Source organism: Amblyomma americanum, chromosome 11 (genome assembly GCF_052857255.1).
Source record: "Amblyomma americanum isolate KBUSLIRL-KWMA chromosome 11, ASM5285725v1, whole genome shotgun sequence".
In the NCBI taxonomy this organism is placed as follows: Eukaryota; Metazoa; Arthropoda; class Arachnida; order Ixodida; family Ixodidae; genus Amblyomma; species Amblyomma americanum.
This window is the reverse complement of record NC_135507.1, coordinates 54,002,113-54,022,518: the sequence shown is the minus strand read 5'-3', so window position 1 is coordinate 54,022,518 and position 20,406 is coordinate 54,002,113. Positions and strand designations below refer to the sequence as shown.

The following is a 20,406-nucleotide window of genomic DNA, read 5'->3' as shown; positions in this document are numbered from 1 at the left end:
AGACATGCCTGAAATATTCATTTTTGACATAAATACGTCCAGGTTCTAGAGAACAAAATGAGTGCTACATGTTCACCTGCATCGACATAATAGGCTTACGTGTGAATCAATGCGCACCTGCAGACAATCCGCACGTGGTTTCAACATATTTGGCCCAATTTCTCTAGCACCATGTGTAAAGTTGAGAATTGTTCTAGAATTATTACCTTGCTCTTTCTAAGCCACGGGGCCACAATTTCTAACAATTTTTACGCAAAACTTACATACACCACTTTTCAAAGGGTTAACCAGCAGGTTACACAAAGCTGCTTGCTGATGGCCCTTTCTTTGCTCTTGAAGGCCACATTTCAATATATACGAATTTCATCACGAGAACTATTAGAGATAAGTGGTGACAAATATGCTGCACCTATTTAAGGCTATTGCGAGGCATGAAAATCATTTGCCTTTACTGACATTTCGAAGCATGAGAGTTTCGAGTTAACGAGCACTTCCAGTATGTGCATGTGTCTTACTGTGCTTGTGTTCTTTCTTCTTCGGCCAGGAAGCCTCATGCAAAAATCAAAACATGTTGAAACATTACTTTTTATTTAAAATGCTCTCACACACTGTAATACACCACATATGCATCCAACACTCAGTCCGTGCTGAAAACACAACGTTGAAAGATGTGACTAAGGAAAGAATGGTGAGGGTTCACAAATGGGCACATGAACAAATGTAAAGGAATGTCATGAGAACTCTAATAAAATGAAAGTGAGAGGAAAAGATCAGACTTCTTTACGAACTGGCTCAGACTACCGGGTCAGCACAAAATATCAGTGCACTAAATGCATGATGGGAGTCCTTTAATCACGCCATTATGGTTTTTGATTGCAGGATGTATGCTTCCCTGCAGGGTTGAATGTAGTCATGCCTATAATGCCCATGTTATCTGAACCAACTTTTCTTACTGAAGATACTTGGCAAAGGAATGTCCATATCACTTGTAGAAGTATTCTGTCAAGGTGGTAGAATGAAAACATTCTCTATTCTCTTAAAAACATAACTTAAAGAAAAGAAAGGTTTGATGAAAAAAATTCAGTTCAGGATTTCAGGACTCCTCGAGTGACAAATTATAAAAAAAAAGGTGCATGCTACACCTGAGGCACCCACTCACGACTGGCAGTGGTTTAGGATGTCATGTAAGTCTCGGTTAACAGCAACTAAGCATAGAAAGATTCTCTCAGGAACTTAGGCAGTGGTCACATTTACTGCTGGTGCCTAACAACAATACTAAGAGTCAAATGAGTTTTATGACCACTGTATGCACACAGCCTGGGTGTCCAAACAAGACAATTTTCTTTGCAAAGTGCAACAACAACAAATGTGTGTGCTGCAAGAGAGATTGAACCACATGAAATGTTTAGTCTTCCTTCAAGCCACTGCTGAGGAACCAAATTTAACGGCATTTCACTAATTGCTACAACAATGACGAGGCCTACCGATGATTGGAAACAACTTTTGGATGACAAAATGAAGCAAGTATGTTATGCGAATAACTTATTTGGTAACTGACTCACTGAATCATTCACAGCATGTTTGCTCTAATAAGAGCAGTACCAAACATGATATGAATGATTCAGTTTGGCCTCAAAAATGCCAGTCAAGGCATTGCAAAACCAGTGCCAAACTAAAGCTAGCATTTTCTTGTAGGGCATACTTTAGTCTACATGCACATACACACACACACGCATGCAACAAAAAAAACTACTTGGCTCGTGGATTGCCATTCTGTATGGCTTTCCGTAAGCTTTTGAATCTGGTGGTGAAGCATAAAAGTTTAAAGAAAATGACCTTAGAAATCGTCTTTTCAGCCAAAAGCATCTAATATCACTAAGTCTGCTATTATGGCAATACCTGAATGTGGTTACAAAGCAAGAGTTATAACTGCGTGCAATGCTGGGAGTTATAGTGCACTGTTGAGGCATCTTAATAAAACGAGGTATAAGGCAAGCTGGTGCATAGCTGGAACAAAATAAAATGCTAGAAGACTGCGCACAGTCAAGAAAACATTGCAGGTAATGCATTTCCTGTTGTTTTCTTGACTGTATACCATCTTTTAGCACTTCATCTTGATCTAACAATGTTGAGGCACTTTGACATTTCCATATGATGCTAAGCCAAGCAGGGTGAGGCACAAATGGTTTGTGCTGAAAAAAGCATGCACTCTGCAGTTGCCCTCCCAAGTGGTGACTGGAGTGGCCGCTGGAGTGACCACTTCAATGCAACACAGCAGTCAGAATCGCATAACAGCGTCACTGAGATACCTCATACTTGGCCCTGCTAGTACACGCAGTAACAGTGCAGAAATGCGCTCTGAATTCATTCAGATCCAGTAGGCTAGTGGCGAAACCTCTTTAAGCTGTTCACAACCAGTGCAAAACCTTATTCAAACCGTAATGATAACCATTCCTGCTCTGCAGCCTGAACAGCAGGTGTAAACTCTGCACTCAGAACAGGGTCAACTGAAACATGTGACTGGGATGTTTGTGATTATAGTCAAGACATTTTGGGAGCAACTTGTTCACTTGTCACCTTAAAGGTAGCAAGTGCCCATGTTAGTGTTTTCTGTGCTTAGAAAAAAGAAAAAAAGCAGCTCTCTCAAAAAACTATCCTTCAAGCCTGCCATTCAAGCAGGGTCTTTGTGCTAAAGGAGAGCAAAACTTGCAGGTGAGATGCAGTTAAGCGTCCAACCTTTCCACTTTGTTCTGCAGTGTAATGGACAATTCTTTTTTAGCGTTCGGAATCAAACATTGATGTGACAACGTCGAAACTGTTGACAGAGTCCACTCAGCTAAATGCTACAGCAAGAGAGATGGCATTTCATAGAAAAAAAAGAGGAGCAGGTTAATGTAAGGTATGAAAGTGAGCATGCACACTCGTACTAGTGATGGTCGCAGGAACAGATAACACACCACAGCTATGATCATTCAAACTTAAATTCTACACTCCTTTCCAAACATCAGTAGTTACTTGAAACTTTGCAGGGAAAAAAATCTCTTCAAGGTAACAGTCTTACTCTCCGTGAACATGAAACAAATACTACGCTGATGCAGGAACTAAGTAAGCTCTCTTTAATGTGCACAAAAACAAACACACTTCTGTGTCCGCAGGGGTCCTGGAGAACATGACTTCACTTAACAGTGAACTACGCCTATAATAGCAAGCAGCAGAACAGGAGCTGAACAGTCTTTCATATGTCTCTCATTTGCATCAGCTCAGAATACAAAATCATTACAAATGTGGTGCTGGGCTCCAACTAAACATGATAATGCAAGTAATGCGTGAACACCTTCTGAGCCCCTTCATTCTATGAGAAAGGCAAGGAATCTGCAGACATCTTGTGCGGGACAATTTGGCAAAATCCGGCAAAAAAAAAAGCTACATCTTAAATGTTCCAGCGGAGTCAGTTCCTCCCCAGAATATAAAGCAAGAGATCGCTACTCTTGTGGCAGTGGTTTTTGTATATGGCACAAAAATGAAACCAGAGTTTCTTGAACATCTCTGACGGTGAAAGTTGCGAGCATGTGACTACGGGAAAAAGTATGTGAGCAATAATCTCCAGGAGAGGCGTACAGTACCATTACTGAGATCAGTGGTCATTTAAGCACTTGCGCTGTGTCCTCATAAGAGTTATCGGATAGGATAAAAGAATAAATCGGTGCAGTCTCGGACAGCTGGAAAATACAGGGCACTCTCTTCATGGAAACGGTGTATGTTATGTTAAATTCTTAAGATAAGCTGAACAGGTTAGAGCAAAGTCTATTGCTTGGCTTTTCCCACTCACAAATGGAAATGAAAAATGGGTACAAGCCAGCAAACTTGCACATATCGCTGGCGTGAACTCTCATTGTGCGCCAGCAGCATAACTGAACGAGTTTCGACATGCAGATGTATTGGCAACTTAGTGAAGCAATGGCAGCCTTGGATACAGCATACACCGAGGAAAATTAGCTTCTTCAACAAAACGGGCAGGAACGTGAAGTCTGTGAGTAGCAGTCCGCAAACATTGGACAGATAGCCCCACACCCAATGTGACAAAAAAAGGCGCAGTCACAGAAAAGCTTAAAAACCCACAAAAGCTGACCACACCTGGTCACTGAGAAATTCATACAAATAATTTTGTCCTGGAGTACTTTACATACATTTGTGTTAGCCTAATTACTGAATTAATAATAACCTCTTTGTGCTTTCACAGATTCAATTATGCTGAGCACTCTGATGAACTCTGGTAAGCACTGATGAGCTGAACAGATTGACACCATTTCATTTTTCAATGGGGAGTACTGTATGCTTCGTGCATAGAGTACACTTCGTGTTGAGATGAAAACGCAGCGATGCTGCTGTCTGATGAGAAGGCAATGCCGCTTTTGTACCACGTTCCATGCTAGCTGGATGGCGGACAATGAACAGCCTCAGAGTGTTGCAAAATTCTTTACTAATACCAATATTTCTGCATAAGCAAGTGCCATGGAAGTGAAAAGACTGCTGTCCTAGTCTGAACCGTATAAAAACACCACAAAAGAAAGGGTAGGCCTGTAAAACAAAAGAAGATGCAACGTATTTTAGAGCACGGGTTGCCGAATACCACTTTCTATTGCGACACCTTGCAGACAAGGTATAGTCTTTGAGCATGCACTTGAGACTGCCCCAACATGAGAAAGATGTTGCAGTAACCTGTGGGAGACACAAAGTGGCAACTCTGGCGCAGGCACACAAACTTTCAGTCTGTACTGCCAGAAGCTAAGAGCGGGTGGCGTCAGTCGCGAACCTTGATGCCCCAGATGCTGGTCCGCCGAATGCCAGTTGTCGGGCGAGCAACGGTCGAGAAGAGCTGCTTGTTGATGTCCAGCTGTGGTAGCCTCTTGCGGACTGCCTGGAGTGCGTTGTCACCCAACACGCCAAAGAGCTCGAGCTGCTGGAGCGACTCCATTTTGGACAGCGCGCTGCAGGGCAAGTAATGGGGTCAGGTACAGTGTACCCTTGAGCAGAATTTTGGGTGACTACAGTCGACCAAAACTCTAGAACGAAGCGGCAGACACTCCTCAAAGGAGGCCCTCTACCCAGTGGCACTGACCTGCTTTCGGGACGCTGCAGTCCACTACTTGTTACTATACTGGACCCTATGCAAAAGGTGCAATGGGCACACACCACGGTAATTCAATCCCAAGAACGGCAAACACCCAAAAGCCCAAAGTGAGCTTTCTGACAGCCATCTGCATGACAAAGTGGCAGATGTAACTCTGCATCAAGAAGCGTGCTCGTAGGTTCCAAAAAAGGCCTAGTGACTCACGCAAAAGCCCTTTTGACGCATCGCATTCCAAGGAATATATTTTTAAACTGCCTCCAATAAAAGAATGGCGCTAAAAGTGTATAAGATACCTGTCTTCGGAAGAAATAAAAATACAGCTGACTGTCAATAATTTCAACTTGAAGAGAACTGACAACTGTTGTGAATACAGGGACTTCAAATCAACGGGAGCCTTTCTAATACGCTTGGTGTTGACAGGACCAAAGTGCCAGTTTCAGTGAGCCAGCTTTTCAAATCAAGTGAGCATAAAATCGATAGTAGTGAAGTCCATAGTATGTTTGATAAATTTTTAATATAATATCTTGTGGCAGAATGTAGTCTTAATATATCATGTTTTCACACATCACAGAGAGCCAAAATTTGAAATAATGCTGACTATTCTTTCTCTGTACACAAAGAAAAAAAACTTCGAAAGTATGGATTTCTGAAAACAGAGCAGTGATCCAGCATTATTTATCCCTTCTGGTGCTAAAGAGTATCCAATAAGAGAAATATTTCTGAATTTTCAGGTTACTGTAAGGAGTATGCCAAGAATTTACAGCAAAAATTCCCCACCTGCTCCATGAATTCAGCATGTGTTTTCTGGCACTCTGTGTCCCATTTAAGGTAAGCAAGGCTCATGGAAAATTTTTTTTTTTGCGTGCAAACAGATGGCAACATAGATACTAAATGACCATTTTGGTAAGTTTCAGAAAAAAATGGGTACTCATATATCTGCACAGCGACTTTATTCCTGTAATAGGAAGTCATTATGCAAGGAAATTGGCACATTTTATTACCTTTAAAGCATTCGTGCTTGCAAAACAAACAAACAAAACAAGCACTCACTGAAGCCATATCAGAGCTATCATAAATATGCGAAGTTGTCTGCATTAAACACCACTTTATGTGTGTTTCGCACGCCTGGTCTTAACACATTTTATTACATCCACATCAGAGAAGAGTGTCCCTTGTACACGAGGATTTCAAGTGTCAAGGTCACATCCACAAACATGGACACAAAACCAGAACGGTTGTATGCAAATTTTGACAAAGCTGCAAGAGTCAAAATAAAGAATGCCACAGCCAAGCCCATGCTAATACTGGACTACATACTACTACAGGAATGCATTGAATGCGGCGAGACACAGTGACTACGTCCACATTTTTCTCTGAGGGGGCTCTGATACAAGTCCAAGTATTTTATCGAGGCTATCTTCTATCATCTATTACTTTCCTTTTATTCCTTCCAATCTCAGCTCTGTGCCCACCAGATTGTGAGAAAACAGACCACCACGGCAGGTGGCAGTTCAAATTAACAATTGGTCACAAGCAGTAGCTTGGGAAGAGCAACCTAGGCCACACAAGCCCCATCGTTGGCAGCATTTGCCATCGCAAGGCGCTAGCGCATTACTTAAAGGTATATGTACTAGTTGAGTGTTCTGCAAAACTTTTCTTTTTGGGAGGGGGGTTCCATGAACAAATAGCTTAAGTCACAAACATAGCCTCAAATTAAGCCCACGGAAATAAAAATACCCAAGGACTCTGCTGCCGCGGTATGAAGCGCCCCTACCACCTGCTCCGGTGGAAGCGCACGCTTCACTTCTTTCCTTGTGGTGTGTCGGTGACCACACTTCCCCTTTCTTGAAGGTCTTGTGTATGCCCCACTCCCCAGGTTTGCAATCCCGCGACATCCACGAACCTACACTTTTACATGTGATCTGCGGGACGCCATCGTGCTTTGCTGCAAGTGTTGTTCGGTTCGAGAGCAAACCACACATTTTCGAAGATCACTCCGAGTATTGCTACGTATTACTCCGCTGATGGTTGACCCCTCCTCTCTGCACTCAGTTAAAAAACAACCAACGCGAGAAATGCCTGTCAGCCAGTCGCGTGGCGAGAGCTCCCTTCATCCGGCAACGGTGTGTCGATGCCACCGAGCTCTGGCCCGTGTAACCATTCGCCCGTAATTAAACTGGTGGGTCAGACATCCTTGACTCTTTAGAGTGGCCTTCCGAGGAACATCTCTGTTGTTGTGTTGAGTTTAGTGGTGCATAAGCAACTAAGGCTATCATGCGCCAAGCTCAAGGTATAAGAAATTGTTTTCTGTAAATTTTTACAAAGGTATAAAAAATACTGGGGTGTAGAAAGCCTAAAAGGTTATACCCTTCCGCCCAGTATTGAGAGAAAAACAAGATTCACAAATGGCCAATATTAAAGGTTTCAAAGGAGGCTGGGTAACCTCATCAGCCGCCCTTGGCTGGGCAAGGACTGGAGGCCCCCAACCAAACAAAATAAAAAACCTCCGCCCTTCTCTCAGGAATGAGAAAGTGGCTGAGATGCATCAGGCAAAGTACTGGGTCATGTTTTACATGTTTTTAAGAACACCAGCTTCTGTTAAAAATCTAAAAACGCAGGACATGTCCACAATTGCATTTTCACCTAAGAGCAGTGATGGATGAAAAGAGATGCATTGGTTATAAAACGAAGAAAAACACTGTTTCCGTAGCTTTTGCAGTTTCGAACATGAAATTAAAATGTGACTGACTAAGTTCATCTCCACATGTACAAACTGGTTTGTCTTCTTTTGTTAGCAGGAAGTTGTGAGTAATGTGTGTGTGGCCTATACGGAGGCGGCAGATAATGACTTCGTTGAAACGTTTCTGATGCACACATGACTTCCATTCACCGAGCACTGGTTTTATTAAGTATAGCTTGTTATTTACTTCGCTGTCCCAAGTGGACTGCCAAATTTTCCTTGCCTTACATTGTAGTAATTTCATGCAGTCTTTATAGGGCACATCTGCATTCTTTATTTGCTTGCCACAAGCTTGAGCAGCACACAAACCTGCTCTTTCATTGCCCTTTATGCCGACGTGACTTGGTACCCAGCAGTCTTATGTTTTGTCCTTGAGCTAGGGCTGTTTCAATGTTGTGCATGAGGTCGCCAAGCAACGAAGTTATTGCATTTCTAGAATGAAGGGCTGTGAGCACACTTAGCAAGTCTGTGTAAATAATACTGTCGCTGAGGTTCTCATTCACTATTTTTTCTATGGCTACACAGATAGCGTAACATTCTGCAGTGCAGATGGAAGCACACTGTGGAAGTTTTACTATTTTATTCCAATTCCCCTGTACCACTGCACTTCCAACGTAAGCGTCTGTTTTTGAACCGTCTGTATAAAAAGCTGCGTAATTACTGTACTTTTAAGTGCGAGGAATTCTTGTATTATATGTTCTTGCAGAATTTGTTTTTTTTTACGCAAGTGTGTAAGAGTGAGATCACAGATGTCCGGAAAGTTGTACCATGACGGAAGTGGGCCTCGCCTTGGAGCAATGCTTGGCAATATCTCTAGTACGCCGAGATTCTGGCACATGTCTTCAAATCGTAAGAGCAGTGGACGGGTAGCTTGCGGTTTATTGTTAAAGAGTACTCTAGATGGGCACTCTGTAGTGATGGGGTAACAAATATGTTTGAGCAGTGAATGGATTTTCAAAATGCACGAGCATGTGAGCATGGCTCTTCTGTCTGTAAGTGACAGCTCGTTGGTTTCAACATAAAGACTGTTTATAGGTGACGTCCTGTAAGCACCAGTTGAAAGGCGTAAACCTAAATTGTGCACTGAGTCGAGTCGTTTCAAATACGATGGTCTTGCTGAAACATATACTATACTGCCATAGTCTAAGCAGGATCGTACCACAGAGCAATAAATTTTTAGAAGGCTTGCCCTGTCAGAACCCCAGTGTTTATGTGAAAGGACTTTGAGTATTTTCAGTGATCGGGAAGTTTTTTTTTTTTTTTAATGCATTAATATGAGGCAGGAAAGTGAGCTTTTTGTCAAATGTTATGCCTAAAAATTTGTGCTCATTTTTTACGGGCAACTCGGTGTCGTTCAGATGTAGGGTCGGATCTCCCTGTAATCCTCATTTTAATGAGAACAGAATTGCCACTGATTTCTGTGGGGAAAACCGGAAACCATTTTTATCTGCCCATGCTGCTAGTTTATTTATTGTCAATTGTATTTGTCTTTCACACGTTGATACATTGGAGGATGTGCAAGCTTCTGCAGGTCATCTACATAAGGTGAATACATAACAGACCTCGGTATTATTTTGCTAAGAGAATTCACTTTTACAATAAAAAGAGTTGTGCATACACCCTTGAGGTACTCCATTTTCTTGAATAAAATTCCCCAAGAAGGCTGAGCCTAGGCGGACATTAAATGAACGGTTAGACAAAAAGTCTTTAATGGAGTGCAGCATTCTGCCACGGATGCCGAGCTAAGCTAAGTCCTGAAGAATACCGAACCTCCAGGTGTATCGTATGCTTTTTTGTAAATCGAAAAAAACGGCAAGACAGTGTTGTTTGTGGATAAAAGGTTCTCTGACAGTATCCCTTTTTAAAACCACATTGATGGATATCAAAAAGTTCGCAGGATTGCAGGACAAAAGTTAATCTTATATTCAGGACACTTTCAAAAGATTTGGCGAGGCAACTGGTAAGGGCTATGGGTCTATAACTGCTAGGAGACGTTGGGGGTTTATTTGGTTTAAGAAACGGTACAATTATTGCTTTTTTCCAGGCTTCAGGTAGTTTTCCTGATATCCAAACTGCGTTAAAGAATCTTAAAAGTGCTTCTACGGCAGGCTCAGAAAGATGGGCAAGCATTGCATAGTGTATTTGGTAAGGTCCTGGAACGTCCCCCCCCCTCCCCCCCGCCCCCGGACTGTGTTAAGGGATCGGTGGGGAGTCATGGAGACAGTGATGTCCCCTGTGGAAGCAATGCTGGACAGTTTCGAGCGCTGGATGCTCTCGTGCAATTCAAGGAGTAGGTCGCCGCTGGCCATTTTTGATACCTTGTAGCCAGGGCCCAAGGTATCTGTTAAGCATTTGGACACAAGAAATGGCGATATTATTCGGGCTTGCTTTTGTTCGCATTCACTGTGGATAACAAGAAACTTTGAAAATGTTTTTTTCTTTTTAAGGAAAAAATCTGCTTCGTTCCGCCCTCTTTTTAGAGAGTGATCAGGTTTGGAAAAGGGGGGAGCCATAAAAAAATGTAGTTATTTGGTCATGGTGCCAGCCACCCACCATGGAGTCCAACAAGGGGACAGGACAGGAACTTGAACGCAAGTTCTGCCCACGCCAGCTGTACACCTCAACTATAACGAAATATGGCTCAACTCAGGGTGGTCGGCCACACAAGGTTAACCCTCGCCACCAGGAAAAAAGGAAAAACCAAGAAGTGAGTAGGAGATAGGAGAGTTGTGAGAAAGAGGTAGGAAAGCGAAAGATGGAGGGGAGCACAAGAGAAGGCGACTGTCGATTTCCTCTGGTCGGGTCAGGCCGGAGGTGCCGTCTACAGGAAGCTGGGCCATAAGTGGTGTGTTGCCTCCGCCGAGGGGCCTTAAAGGTCCAAACGCTCGGCATCGGCTCAACCAACAGGATCCCCTTTTCCCTGGACACGGCGATGCCACGCATGGCAAGGCGTAGGTGCTTGGGTCCGTGGTGATGCACTGTTCACCATCATCCCCCTGAGGGGATGCCCCTGCGGATGCTCGGGAACCCATGGTGTCGCCACCCACCAACGCCCGTAAGTTGCAGACGCCCCCCTACGGGGACCTCGTTTGTTGCTAACTGGCGTTTATTGTTTCTGTAGCAATAAATGCCGCTTGTGTCAGCACATCAGCACACTGTCGTATTCCTTTGTTCTCAAGGGCATGGCCTGCGCGCTGTGGCACTAGCGATCGTGGGGTGGGGCGGGGGCCTGACTGTCAGGTGCAGATGAGCAGATACATACATATCCCTCCCGCCAATTTGAAAACCCCGCAGCACTTAAGACTGCCTCATTCACTGCTGCCTTGCTATGGCATAAACTGACATCAAAACTAAAAACATCTAAAAAATCACAGTGTTTATTCAAGGATTTCATGAAGGGCTAAAGCCTATCACATTCTCCTGCATAGACAAAACCCTTGCAGCTTTTGCTGGGCAATGCTAAGTAAACGTGCATATGGATCATGCAGCAGTAAAGACTATGAAGAGGACAACTTGTGGATGACGTCCAATTGAATTGATCAGCAGATGATGTAAGATGAGATCACAGCTTCGGCCAAATGGGCACGCAGAAGCCAGCTGGACAGGCTGCCTACACATTCCAACACCCAGGCTCAAGGCAGAATTCCACTGGGTGTCGTGGAGCGGCTGTTTTCTTGAGGAAGTACCTTCGAGACCTCCTATGTGGTGGGAAAGACAGATCAGCGAGCATCTCTGAAAAATCTCCACGGTTTGTTGAAATTAAGTTCTTCAAAATGCTGATAGGTGGCTTCGCCTCTGAAGAATGAACCTCTCTAAAGAGCTGTGGCGTGACAGTTTACACAAGTTCAAATTGAAACCAACATAGTCCGACTGTACAGGGTCCCTTAAAAGGGCAACTGAAGCGGTTTTAGAAGTCGATGAGTTTAATAGGGCCGAACATGTGAAAAATGCTGGTAAAGCCTGCGAAACCGTATTGCGCTAGCATTTGAAATGGTGGCGTAATCACCAAATAAAGCGGCATCAGCGTTCAGGCTTCTCTGAGGTGCACAGCGACAGGCAGAGGCCCTGCTAATGACGTCACGTACGACGGCGCTAGGCTTCCAGCGAAGAAACAATTGTTTGATGAAAGAAAACCAATGCCATGAAAAGTGAAGCTCACGAAGGATTGTTTGGCGGCTTCGGACGACGCACAGCAGTGTGCAGGCGAAGACAGGAGACAACTGAAATTCCGGCGACAATGACGTCACTATGAGTTTCCCCGCATCCTTTAACGCACTATTTTAAATACTAGCGCAAAAACACTTTGCACGCTTTACCTAGAAGCTTCCTAGATTCAAATTTTTCAATAACCTTGAATTCTCAAAAAAACCATTTTCAGCTTTAAGCCTGGACTCCATGTACGCGAAGGCGACGGCGGCAAGCGACGAGCGACGCCATCGCGCAAAACAAAATGCATGCGTCGCTTGCCGTGTCGCTCGGATCTGCACTCACAGAAAAGTTCGCTCGTCGCCCGGAAGTCCCCGACGCGACTGGCCAATCAGAGCCCCCCAAAGCCGTTTCCGGTTTGTCTACGGTTTTACACGGGTACATCTCATGAAACCAGCCCGTCGTCTTGGTCATCGCCACCGTCGAGAAAATATTTGGTTTTGTAGCTGAGAGGCAGACCCGCATGATTTAAATAATTAAAACAATCTACTTGTTGGGTGTGGAGGGCTAACAGCATTCGGAGTGGGCTACGCGAGTGGGCGTACTGCAGGGAGAGATGCGTGTCGAGCCACGGGTACCGGCGTTCGATCCACCGTGCCCGCTGCGCTCCAACTGTGCAGAAACAATCAGGGCGCACATTCTCACTGGTAAATTATAGTTTGCTCACTTACAACCAGATTGCGGTGACAGTTTATGGGAGTGTTTTTACTAAGCCGGAGTGCACAGGCATCGAACGAAAGCACACCTCCCCCGTGAACCCGTGATGCGACTTCGTCTTCGCAAGCACGCCGTTGGTTATCTCCACTGCCGCTACATCGCTGCCGTAGAGGAAATATTCCTTTGGCCCTGACTATGAGGCGCACTCACAAAATTTTAAGAGAGAGAACAGGTTACGGGCGTGTTTCTAAGCCTCAGTGCGCAAAGCACGGAGTCTGCTGCGCACGTCGCGGGTTTGCGTCGCCTGCCGCCTTCGCTTGCATGGAGGTTGCCCACAAGCGACGGATCGAGCGTAGCCGTGCCGCCTTGTCGCGTCGCTCGCTCTTTCACGCACATGGAGTCCAGGCTTTAAGGGGAGATGCGGGGCTTGAAATGAACATTCTTAAAATTCAAGATATCGCAATGAAATTAGGTGCGTATGTGCATTTCTTTTTCCTGTTTTCAAAACTATAATTAGTTTTAGTACATCTCAAATAGTTCCCATATTATAGAAAATAACTTGTCTAATTAGTTTAATTCTTACGGGTCCTTAGGACCCTTCCTACATTTTTTTGGTTTTGCTTGAAAGAAGGCTGTAGCCAAATACCTGCTATCTGGAGCTATGCTAACTATATTGTTGTTGAAGCACATCATCATATGAAAATAATAAATTTTGTCCAAGCACCATAATTCTGAAGCATACCGTATTTACAAGATTGTAAGTTGACTCGAATACAAGTCGACCCCCCACATCACATTTCTGAAAAAAAAAAAAAAAAAAAACTTGGAGGTACTTTACCCTTGGCCTTTATTAACACAACGCGATAGCACTATCCTGTGGTCTCCGCTTATTGCCAGCTGCTATCGGTTGCCGCACGCGGGAGTGCCCGTGGGCACATTCCAAAACGAAAATGTATTAGTCAAACCTGAATATAACGAAATTGAAAAAAGTTCGCAATTTTTCGTTATATCCAGGTTTTCGTTACATGCAGTTTTGGGTTAAGACTGGTAAGGATAAGGCCAGAACGAAATAAAAATGCGATAGATATCAATTCAAGTGAACTCACCATTCAAAGAATTTATTTAATAGGCAAAAACTGCGTAATTTTCGCTTGCTGTTTTTGTCCGATCGAAGCCACTACTTGGCGCTCCAATAAAACTAAGGCATCCAGGGCTGCTTCATCGTCATGCGAGCCGACGAAACACCGCAGAACGTCCACCACGTCCATCAGTTCCCTCGCGATGGGCATAGCGCAAAACGTATCAGGCTCTGACAAACTGTCACCTTTAACGGTTTCAACAAGTGCCGCATCGGTCATCTCTTCCGTAGCCATGGCGCCGTTGTCCACGAACAAAAAGTCGCACAGGTCGACACCGTCGGGCACCCCACCGTTCATGCGTAGTTCATCCCACGCTTCTGCGACCTCGGGTGGGCTTGAAGGTTTGTCTTCAGTGACTGTAGCTTGAATGGCCTTATTTACCTGAGCTTTGGCGATCACTTGTGATCCGATCTCTTGCCACGACGAAGCAAGAATTTTGACTGCTTGGTAGATATCCACTTTCGTCGGCCGTTCAAGGCATATGTCCAGGAGCATCTTTTGTATCAATCGACGGCGGTAACAGCATTTAAAGCTGTTAATAACCCCTTTGTCTAAGGGTTGTACTAGAGAAGTGCAGTTAAGTGGCGAATACTGCAGCTCGACGTTCGAAAGCTGTAGGCCTTCCACATGGTGCGTGGAGCAGTTGTCAAGCAGCACACAAATACTGCGACCTTGTCGCTTGACATCTTGGTTGAGCTCCTTCAGCCAGTCGGAAAAAATTGCCCGCAACGTCCAAGCTTTGGAGTTTGCCACATATTTTACTGGCATCCGCCTTGTTCCTTTAAAACATCTGGGCCGGGCATTGCGGCCAATAACCAATGGGATTCGCTTGTCGCTGCCATCAGTGTTGGAGCAAAGCAAAACTGTCACGCGCAGTTTACTTTGCTTTCCACTGCGGCAGTCTTCTCCTTTTAGTGACAATGTGCGGCTTGGTAACAGTTGATAAAACACGGCCGTCTCATCAGTATTATAAATGTCGGCAGCTTCATAGCGGCTGAAAATGCCGGTAAGCTTCTCGGCAACCCACGAGGCAGCAGCATCGCTGTCTGCGGAGGCAGGCTCGCCAGATACCGCTTTTCCGACGACACTGTGCCGGCTTTTAAATCCTTGTAGCCAGCCGTTACTCGCTTTGAAGTCGTCGTGGCCCAGGATGCAAGCAAAATCTATGGCTTTCTGCTGCAAAATCGCGTACGTTTTGTGCTCGTCTGTCCAAAAACCATGCGAACATGGCGTTGTCCACATCAGCATACGTCGACGTCTTCGGTCTTTTCTTCTGGGCACTTGTGCCCGACTCCATCACACTGCGGATGCTTTGTTCTGCAGCTGGCTGGTATACTGAAGCGGGCAGCGACATCCTTCTTTTTTTCGCCGGCGGTAACCGCATTCAAAATCGAGAGCTTATCTTCAAGCGACAAAACTTTGTGTTTCCTCACAGCGGAACTCATCGTAACGAACCGACACCGTAAACACACACCAGCACATGCACGTCAACACGCTGACGAAGAAGGCTTACCATAAATGCGCCGCAACACCACGAAGAATTTGTCACAGTAGTGCCGCCTAGTGTCAAGCTACAAAATGAAAGCTTAAAAGTTGCTTCATGTAAACGCCGGCTACAGACGATACCCTCCCAGAATACAGGGGCCTATATGGGGGGCGCCGTTCAAGCGCCATCCAATTTTTGTTCCCGGTAAGAACGATTCACTCATCCTTGCTGGAAACCTTGATGCGTTTGTCCAGCAGCAAATTACGAGTTCATTTCCAGGCACACGCTCGATTCAAATTCGTGACTACATCGAAACGAACTCCGTGATCGCCGTCTTATACCCCTGTCACACGGCGAATTTCAATGGCCATCGAGTCGAGGGTCTTTGAAATTCTCAATCGCCATCGTACTCGAAGGAGTTGTGTCGCTGCTACACGGCAAATCTCAATGGCCACTGAAATGGTTCTCGTGTCTCACGCCAAGCTTATATGGCGCCACAATCGCTACTTTGGATTTTGCAAAAATAAAAATATTTGATGAATGTATACTAAATGCTGAAATACACGCATACGCGCATTGCAAGTACGCACGTACGCGACGGACAGATGCAGACACTGCTGCAATCATTCAAATACAAGAGGAGCCAAAACCAAGCCAGTCCAACTGCGTCGCAGCGCTGCTTCGTCAGGCCTAAGACCTGGGAAATAGCCTTGATATCCGAAAAACAATAGCTATTTGTCTCTTTAAACTTTATGCGAGGGTAAGAATGGGCAAATCGAAGGCGAATACAACAGCTTAGAACACGATATTGTTTTGAGGGATTAGCGACGAAGCTGTTATCGTTGTGAAGCGGGCGGGCAGGGCGCCGCCATGCTTTCAACGCTATGTATGCAAGCAACGCAAAGACCGCAACGCAAAATTAATGCGCGTAATGCGCTTAAAACCAGTCTGATACAATTTTATAATTATTGTACAGACTGCTTGCGTTAAAGTTTAGGCGAATAATGTTTGTTCATGCTTTTGTACCCTGAATGTGTCGTGTACGAAAGTGCGCTTGGCGCCGCACGAAGCAATGCTAGCAACCTTGGGCAGTGCTCCAAGGCCCCCGAAATCTCGATGGAGTTCCGCGCTGCTCCGTTGACTCAATAGACTATTGATTCGATGCCCATTGAAACTGCCCGTGTAGCAGCGCTCGATCGCCTTTGAGTCAATAGACTATCGGTTCGAGGGGCTTTGAAATGCCCGTGTGACAGGGGCATAGCACGAGGCGTGTTCGGCTATGGCGATAGCCTAGGGGTCTCGTGCAACATCCTGTGAAGCTGATCAGTTCGCGCCGCCGTGGGTTCGACTTCCAGTTGTGGATGTGATTCCTTTTCCGAATCTTATTTTCTACTAGGCACATTTTGACCTTGGCTAGGCCGAAGGTCAAATTCAGACAGCGTGGTGTTGAGTGCATCCAGTAGAACTATCACTCTAAAAGAGCACAAAGGCATGCAGTGCCCCCTGGAAAAGACCAAATTCAATAAACAATGACTGGCCGTATAGTGAAGCAGTTGGGTGCAGCATGCTTGGTCTCAAAATGAAGCGGGTGAAGGAAAGGTGGGCGCTGGAGCATGCATGGATTTAGGATCTCAGGGAACCCAAAAAGAACTTCAAGAAGCTCAATGATTATGTGGAACCCAATTTGAAGGTCTACGCATCAGAATGGGAGTTGTACTCCATGCTGTATGTATACTACACCAAGTCTCCAAATTTAAAATTTTTTTCCTGAAGCAGCATGCCAGCAACTCCAGTTAAGAAATAGCTAATGTTAGTGACGTGCACCAGCACTTTCAAACCAGAGCACATGAAAACAAATGGAGGAACTTGGCTTCTGCAGCATAACGCAACATTTGTTTGCAACTTGCGATTCACTGCCTCATGAAAGCTGTGGGAACTTTCGTTTGTGCTACTCAGTCAAAACATGGCAATCACCAAAGCAACACTCACAGGAAGGTGGTGGGCACGATGTTGTAGCAACGGCTGAGGCCCAGGTGTTGGAGGTCAGGGAGGCCTTTGATGATGGCGTGTATGGCCTCGCAACTGATCTCAGCGGCATCGCTAAGGTCCAGCTCGACAAGCTGTGGACACCGCTTCACGAGTGCCAACACGTCTGAAAGCACGGAAAAAAATAAATAATTAAGGAGGGCACTTAAAACTACTTACGTACTTTGGATGCGAAAGCATTGTTTTTGTTATATTTTATTTAATTTTTTATCTTCCTTCCTCATGATGCACATACTCATTATCATACAGTCATTAGGCACCACATACAATAGGTTCCGCTTTGTTCACCAAGAACCAACGCAGTTCTATGACCTGTGGGTAGCATGCTCGCCTCGCAGTCTTAAAGTCCTGGGTTCAATTCCCCGCACCTTAGGAAAAAATTTCTTTTCTTTGACTTCACGGTGAAGTTATCCGAGATTTTTCATGACACTTTCGTGGTCAATGATGACAACACCGATTTTCGTTCTCAATGAGACATAAAAACGTTTTGCATTAATAAAAGGAGGGGCATGATTAAGACATGAATACTGCATGGCTATGTAAAAAAAGAAAAGCATTGTATCTCCAATAAATCTTGCAATTTTTCTTATTTTTTCGACACGTTAACCCCGTTGTCGTTGGCGGAAATCCTCTGAACACTTCTAGCGGACACTTTTTTAGTGAATTTATACTGAAGCTAAATGAAGTGCAGCTGCTTAAATCTGAATTTATTTATGTGAGGGCATGACATGTTCCCAAGAACAAACTCTTGCAAACTACTATAGGCCATTTATCAAAATCCAGAAAATTAAGCCCCGCACCAAAATGCATGTTTTCCAAGGTATAAAATAAATTAGTCTTCATTTAAACCAGCACTTGCATGATTACGGCTGGAATAACGAATACAGCAGTTTCACACGACCAAGGTTTCTGCAGGTTGCACGCGCAACTTCCCTCCAACTATTTTGTAGCGATAGCTACATTACGGTAGCATTCCGAGCCTTCGGCGTGGCTGCGGCCGCCACGCTGTCACGTGACGCGGAGCAGCTGCCGGCGCCGTGGCTGATTGCATGGTTCGTCACATGATCAAGTTCCACTCGGCCAGCTGTAGCTATCGCGTCACTCCAGGTTTAAGCAGAGCTAAACCACCGCCAATTTTTCCCCCTTCAGCTACCCTTAAAGTTTGACCACAATCCCTAAAGCCTGATGAATCTGCATGAGGATGGGTAAAACTCACGATCATTCCGCAGTTGCGTCGAGCATCCAGCAATGTTGAGCTCACGGAGTTTGGGCGTCACTGTGCGCACGAAGGCATCTAGACACGCTTTGGTCATTCCAGCCCACGAGAGGTTCCAGGAGGTCAGACTGGCAAAAAGTAAAAAAAAAAAAAGGTTTTAACAGCCAACACTTTGTCCAGTATTATGGCAGCTGTGATCGTTACTGTAACTTCTACTAGAAAGGAAAAGAATAAAAAAATTGGCTGACGACTGTACGTTTCTCAGTAGTGGAAATTTTGAGCGCAGCTGCTGCAGGATTTGAACCGCAGGCGGTGCAACCAAATGATGGTGCGCGCCATTCTGGCGCCATCTCTGAGTGAGCAGTGCCACAACAGGCACTCCTCGCGACACGCTCAGTGGAGGATACCGTGCCGATGGTGTCACTGGCAAGCAGACAACGACGCATGCTACTTTAGTGCCGTGGGTCGCCGCTGTGCGAATTGCCTTCATGCTACTGCCGTACTTCCCTGCTCCACTTTCTTCCTTGCACTCCGCATTTGGTTACGCCACTAAACCAGGAAACGACCGCCTCAGAGCTGTGCTCCAAAATGCAAGCAAAAGCATCTTGGACAGCACAACTCTATAACCAGCAGCTTAGGACAGCTGAATGCAAATCCACTGTGTATGCTACCGTGTATGCTACCGAGTTAAAGAAGGATGCAGGTTTGGAGCTGAAAGTACTTATTTTTTGGGTACAGAGCAATGAAATTTGACGTGTTTATTGGGAAGTCCACTGAACACCTAAATACAGTAGCAGACCGATAATTCAGACTCGTGCGATATTTCGGACCTTGCTGAGGAACCGTCACGCACCTCATATGAACGTGTACCTTTTCACGATCAATATTTCGGACTTTGTGGAGTCCAAAAGTTCCATTCTTCGGACTAAGATAGTCACCAGCAGTATTGTGGAGATCGTTTTTCAACTGAAGATTCGTTTTTTTTTGTTTACGTGAGCAGGCATCGGTGTAGCAACTAACCGTTTCTCCGCCGCTGTTATAGAGGTCATACGCTTTACCCCCCTGGCTATTGTCAAAGGCGCCATCTTGGATTTAAACAGAGTCAATCAGACGGGCTGGCTCGGATAGGCTTGGCTGTTTGTCCTTCATGGCAGTCACATGAGACAATGGCACGTCCATCATTGCCATTGAGATTGCCTTAATAACGTGCGCAATCGCGTTGAAAACGGGGCAGCTGCAGCATCCGTCGTGGCTTGGACGGCGTAACCCATGGTGCTGGGGAGGTGGGGCGGGAACCAGCTTGAATGCGGACCAGGTATTTATTTATCTCTGTACCCTCAAGGCCCGAGGGCATCGCAGAGGAGGGGCATACAAAATCGCAGGTGCATTTCTTGAAGGTGTCAGCATTAGTTACGGTGGCGATGAATGCAGGGAGGTGGTTCCACTCGTTGCAGGTGTGGAGAATAAACTAATTCAGATGCGTACTGATGCTGCATGGCGGGACCCCTACGTTAAACTGATTATTGATCCGGGATGATACATAGGATGGTGTCACCCCTAGGGTGGGTGGCAGGTAGGCAAGCAATTGGTGTGTAAGAGATGTTATTGTAAATTTTATGGAACAGAAAAAACCGGAAGACCTTGCTTTGGGGAACAAGGTCAGGAAAATTAAGGACGATTTTCACAGAAGATGTATCGGCAGTTCTTGAGTAGTTCGGCAGAATAAAGCGGGCGGCATGGTTCTGAGTGGATTCAATACCCAGTGTGCTAATCAGGCAATGACAA

At 45.2% G+C, this 20,406-nt stretch overlaps 1 protein-coding gene across 5 annotated transcripts in view; it reads right to left on the bottom strand.

Annotated features, from left to right (window-relative positions):
- Positions 1 to 569: 569 nt before the first annotated feature.
- Positions 570 to 20,406, bottom strand: part of LOC144110433 (S-phase kinase-associated protein 2-like) — a 36,516-nt gene continuing 16,679 nt past the window's right edge. For 2 of the 5 annotated variants that reach the window (XR_013309835.1, XR_013309836.1), the window contains exons 9-12: positions 18,622 to 18,749; positions 17,349 to 17,511; positions 2,486 to 4,988; positions 570 to 2,426 (exon numbers count right to left, since the gene is read on the bottom strand). Coding sequence is in view for 3 of the 5 variants with exons in the window: in XM_077643330.1 (XP_077499456.1) it covers positions 4,802 to 4,988; positions 17,349 to 17,511; positions 18,622 to 18,749 (478 nt within the window). In the remaining 2 variants the exon portion in view is untranslated. Of the gene's footprint in view, positions 4,989 to 11,230; positions 11,570 to 17,348; positions 17,512 to 18,621; positions 18,750 to 20,406 lie in introns of those variants that run through there. The other 3 variants (XM_077643330.1, XM_077643331.1, XM_077643332.1) reach the window with 2 other exon arrangements.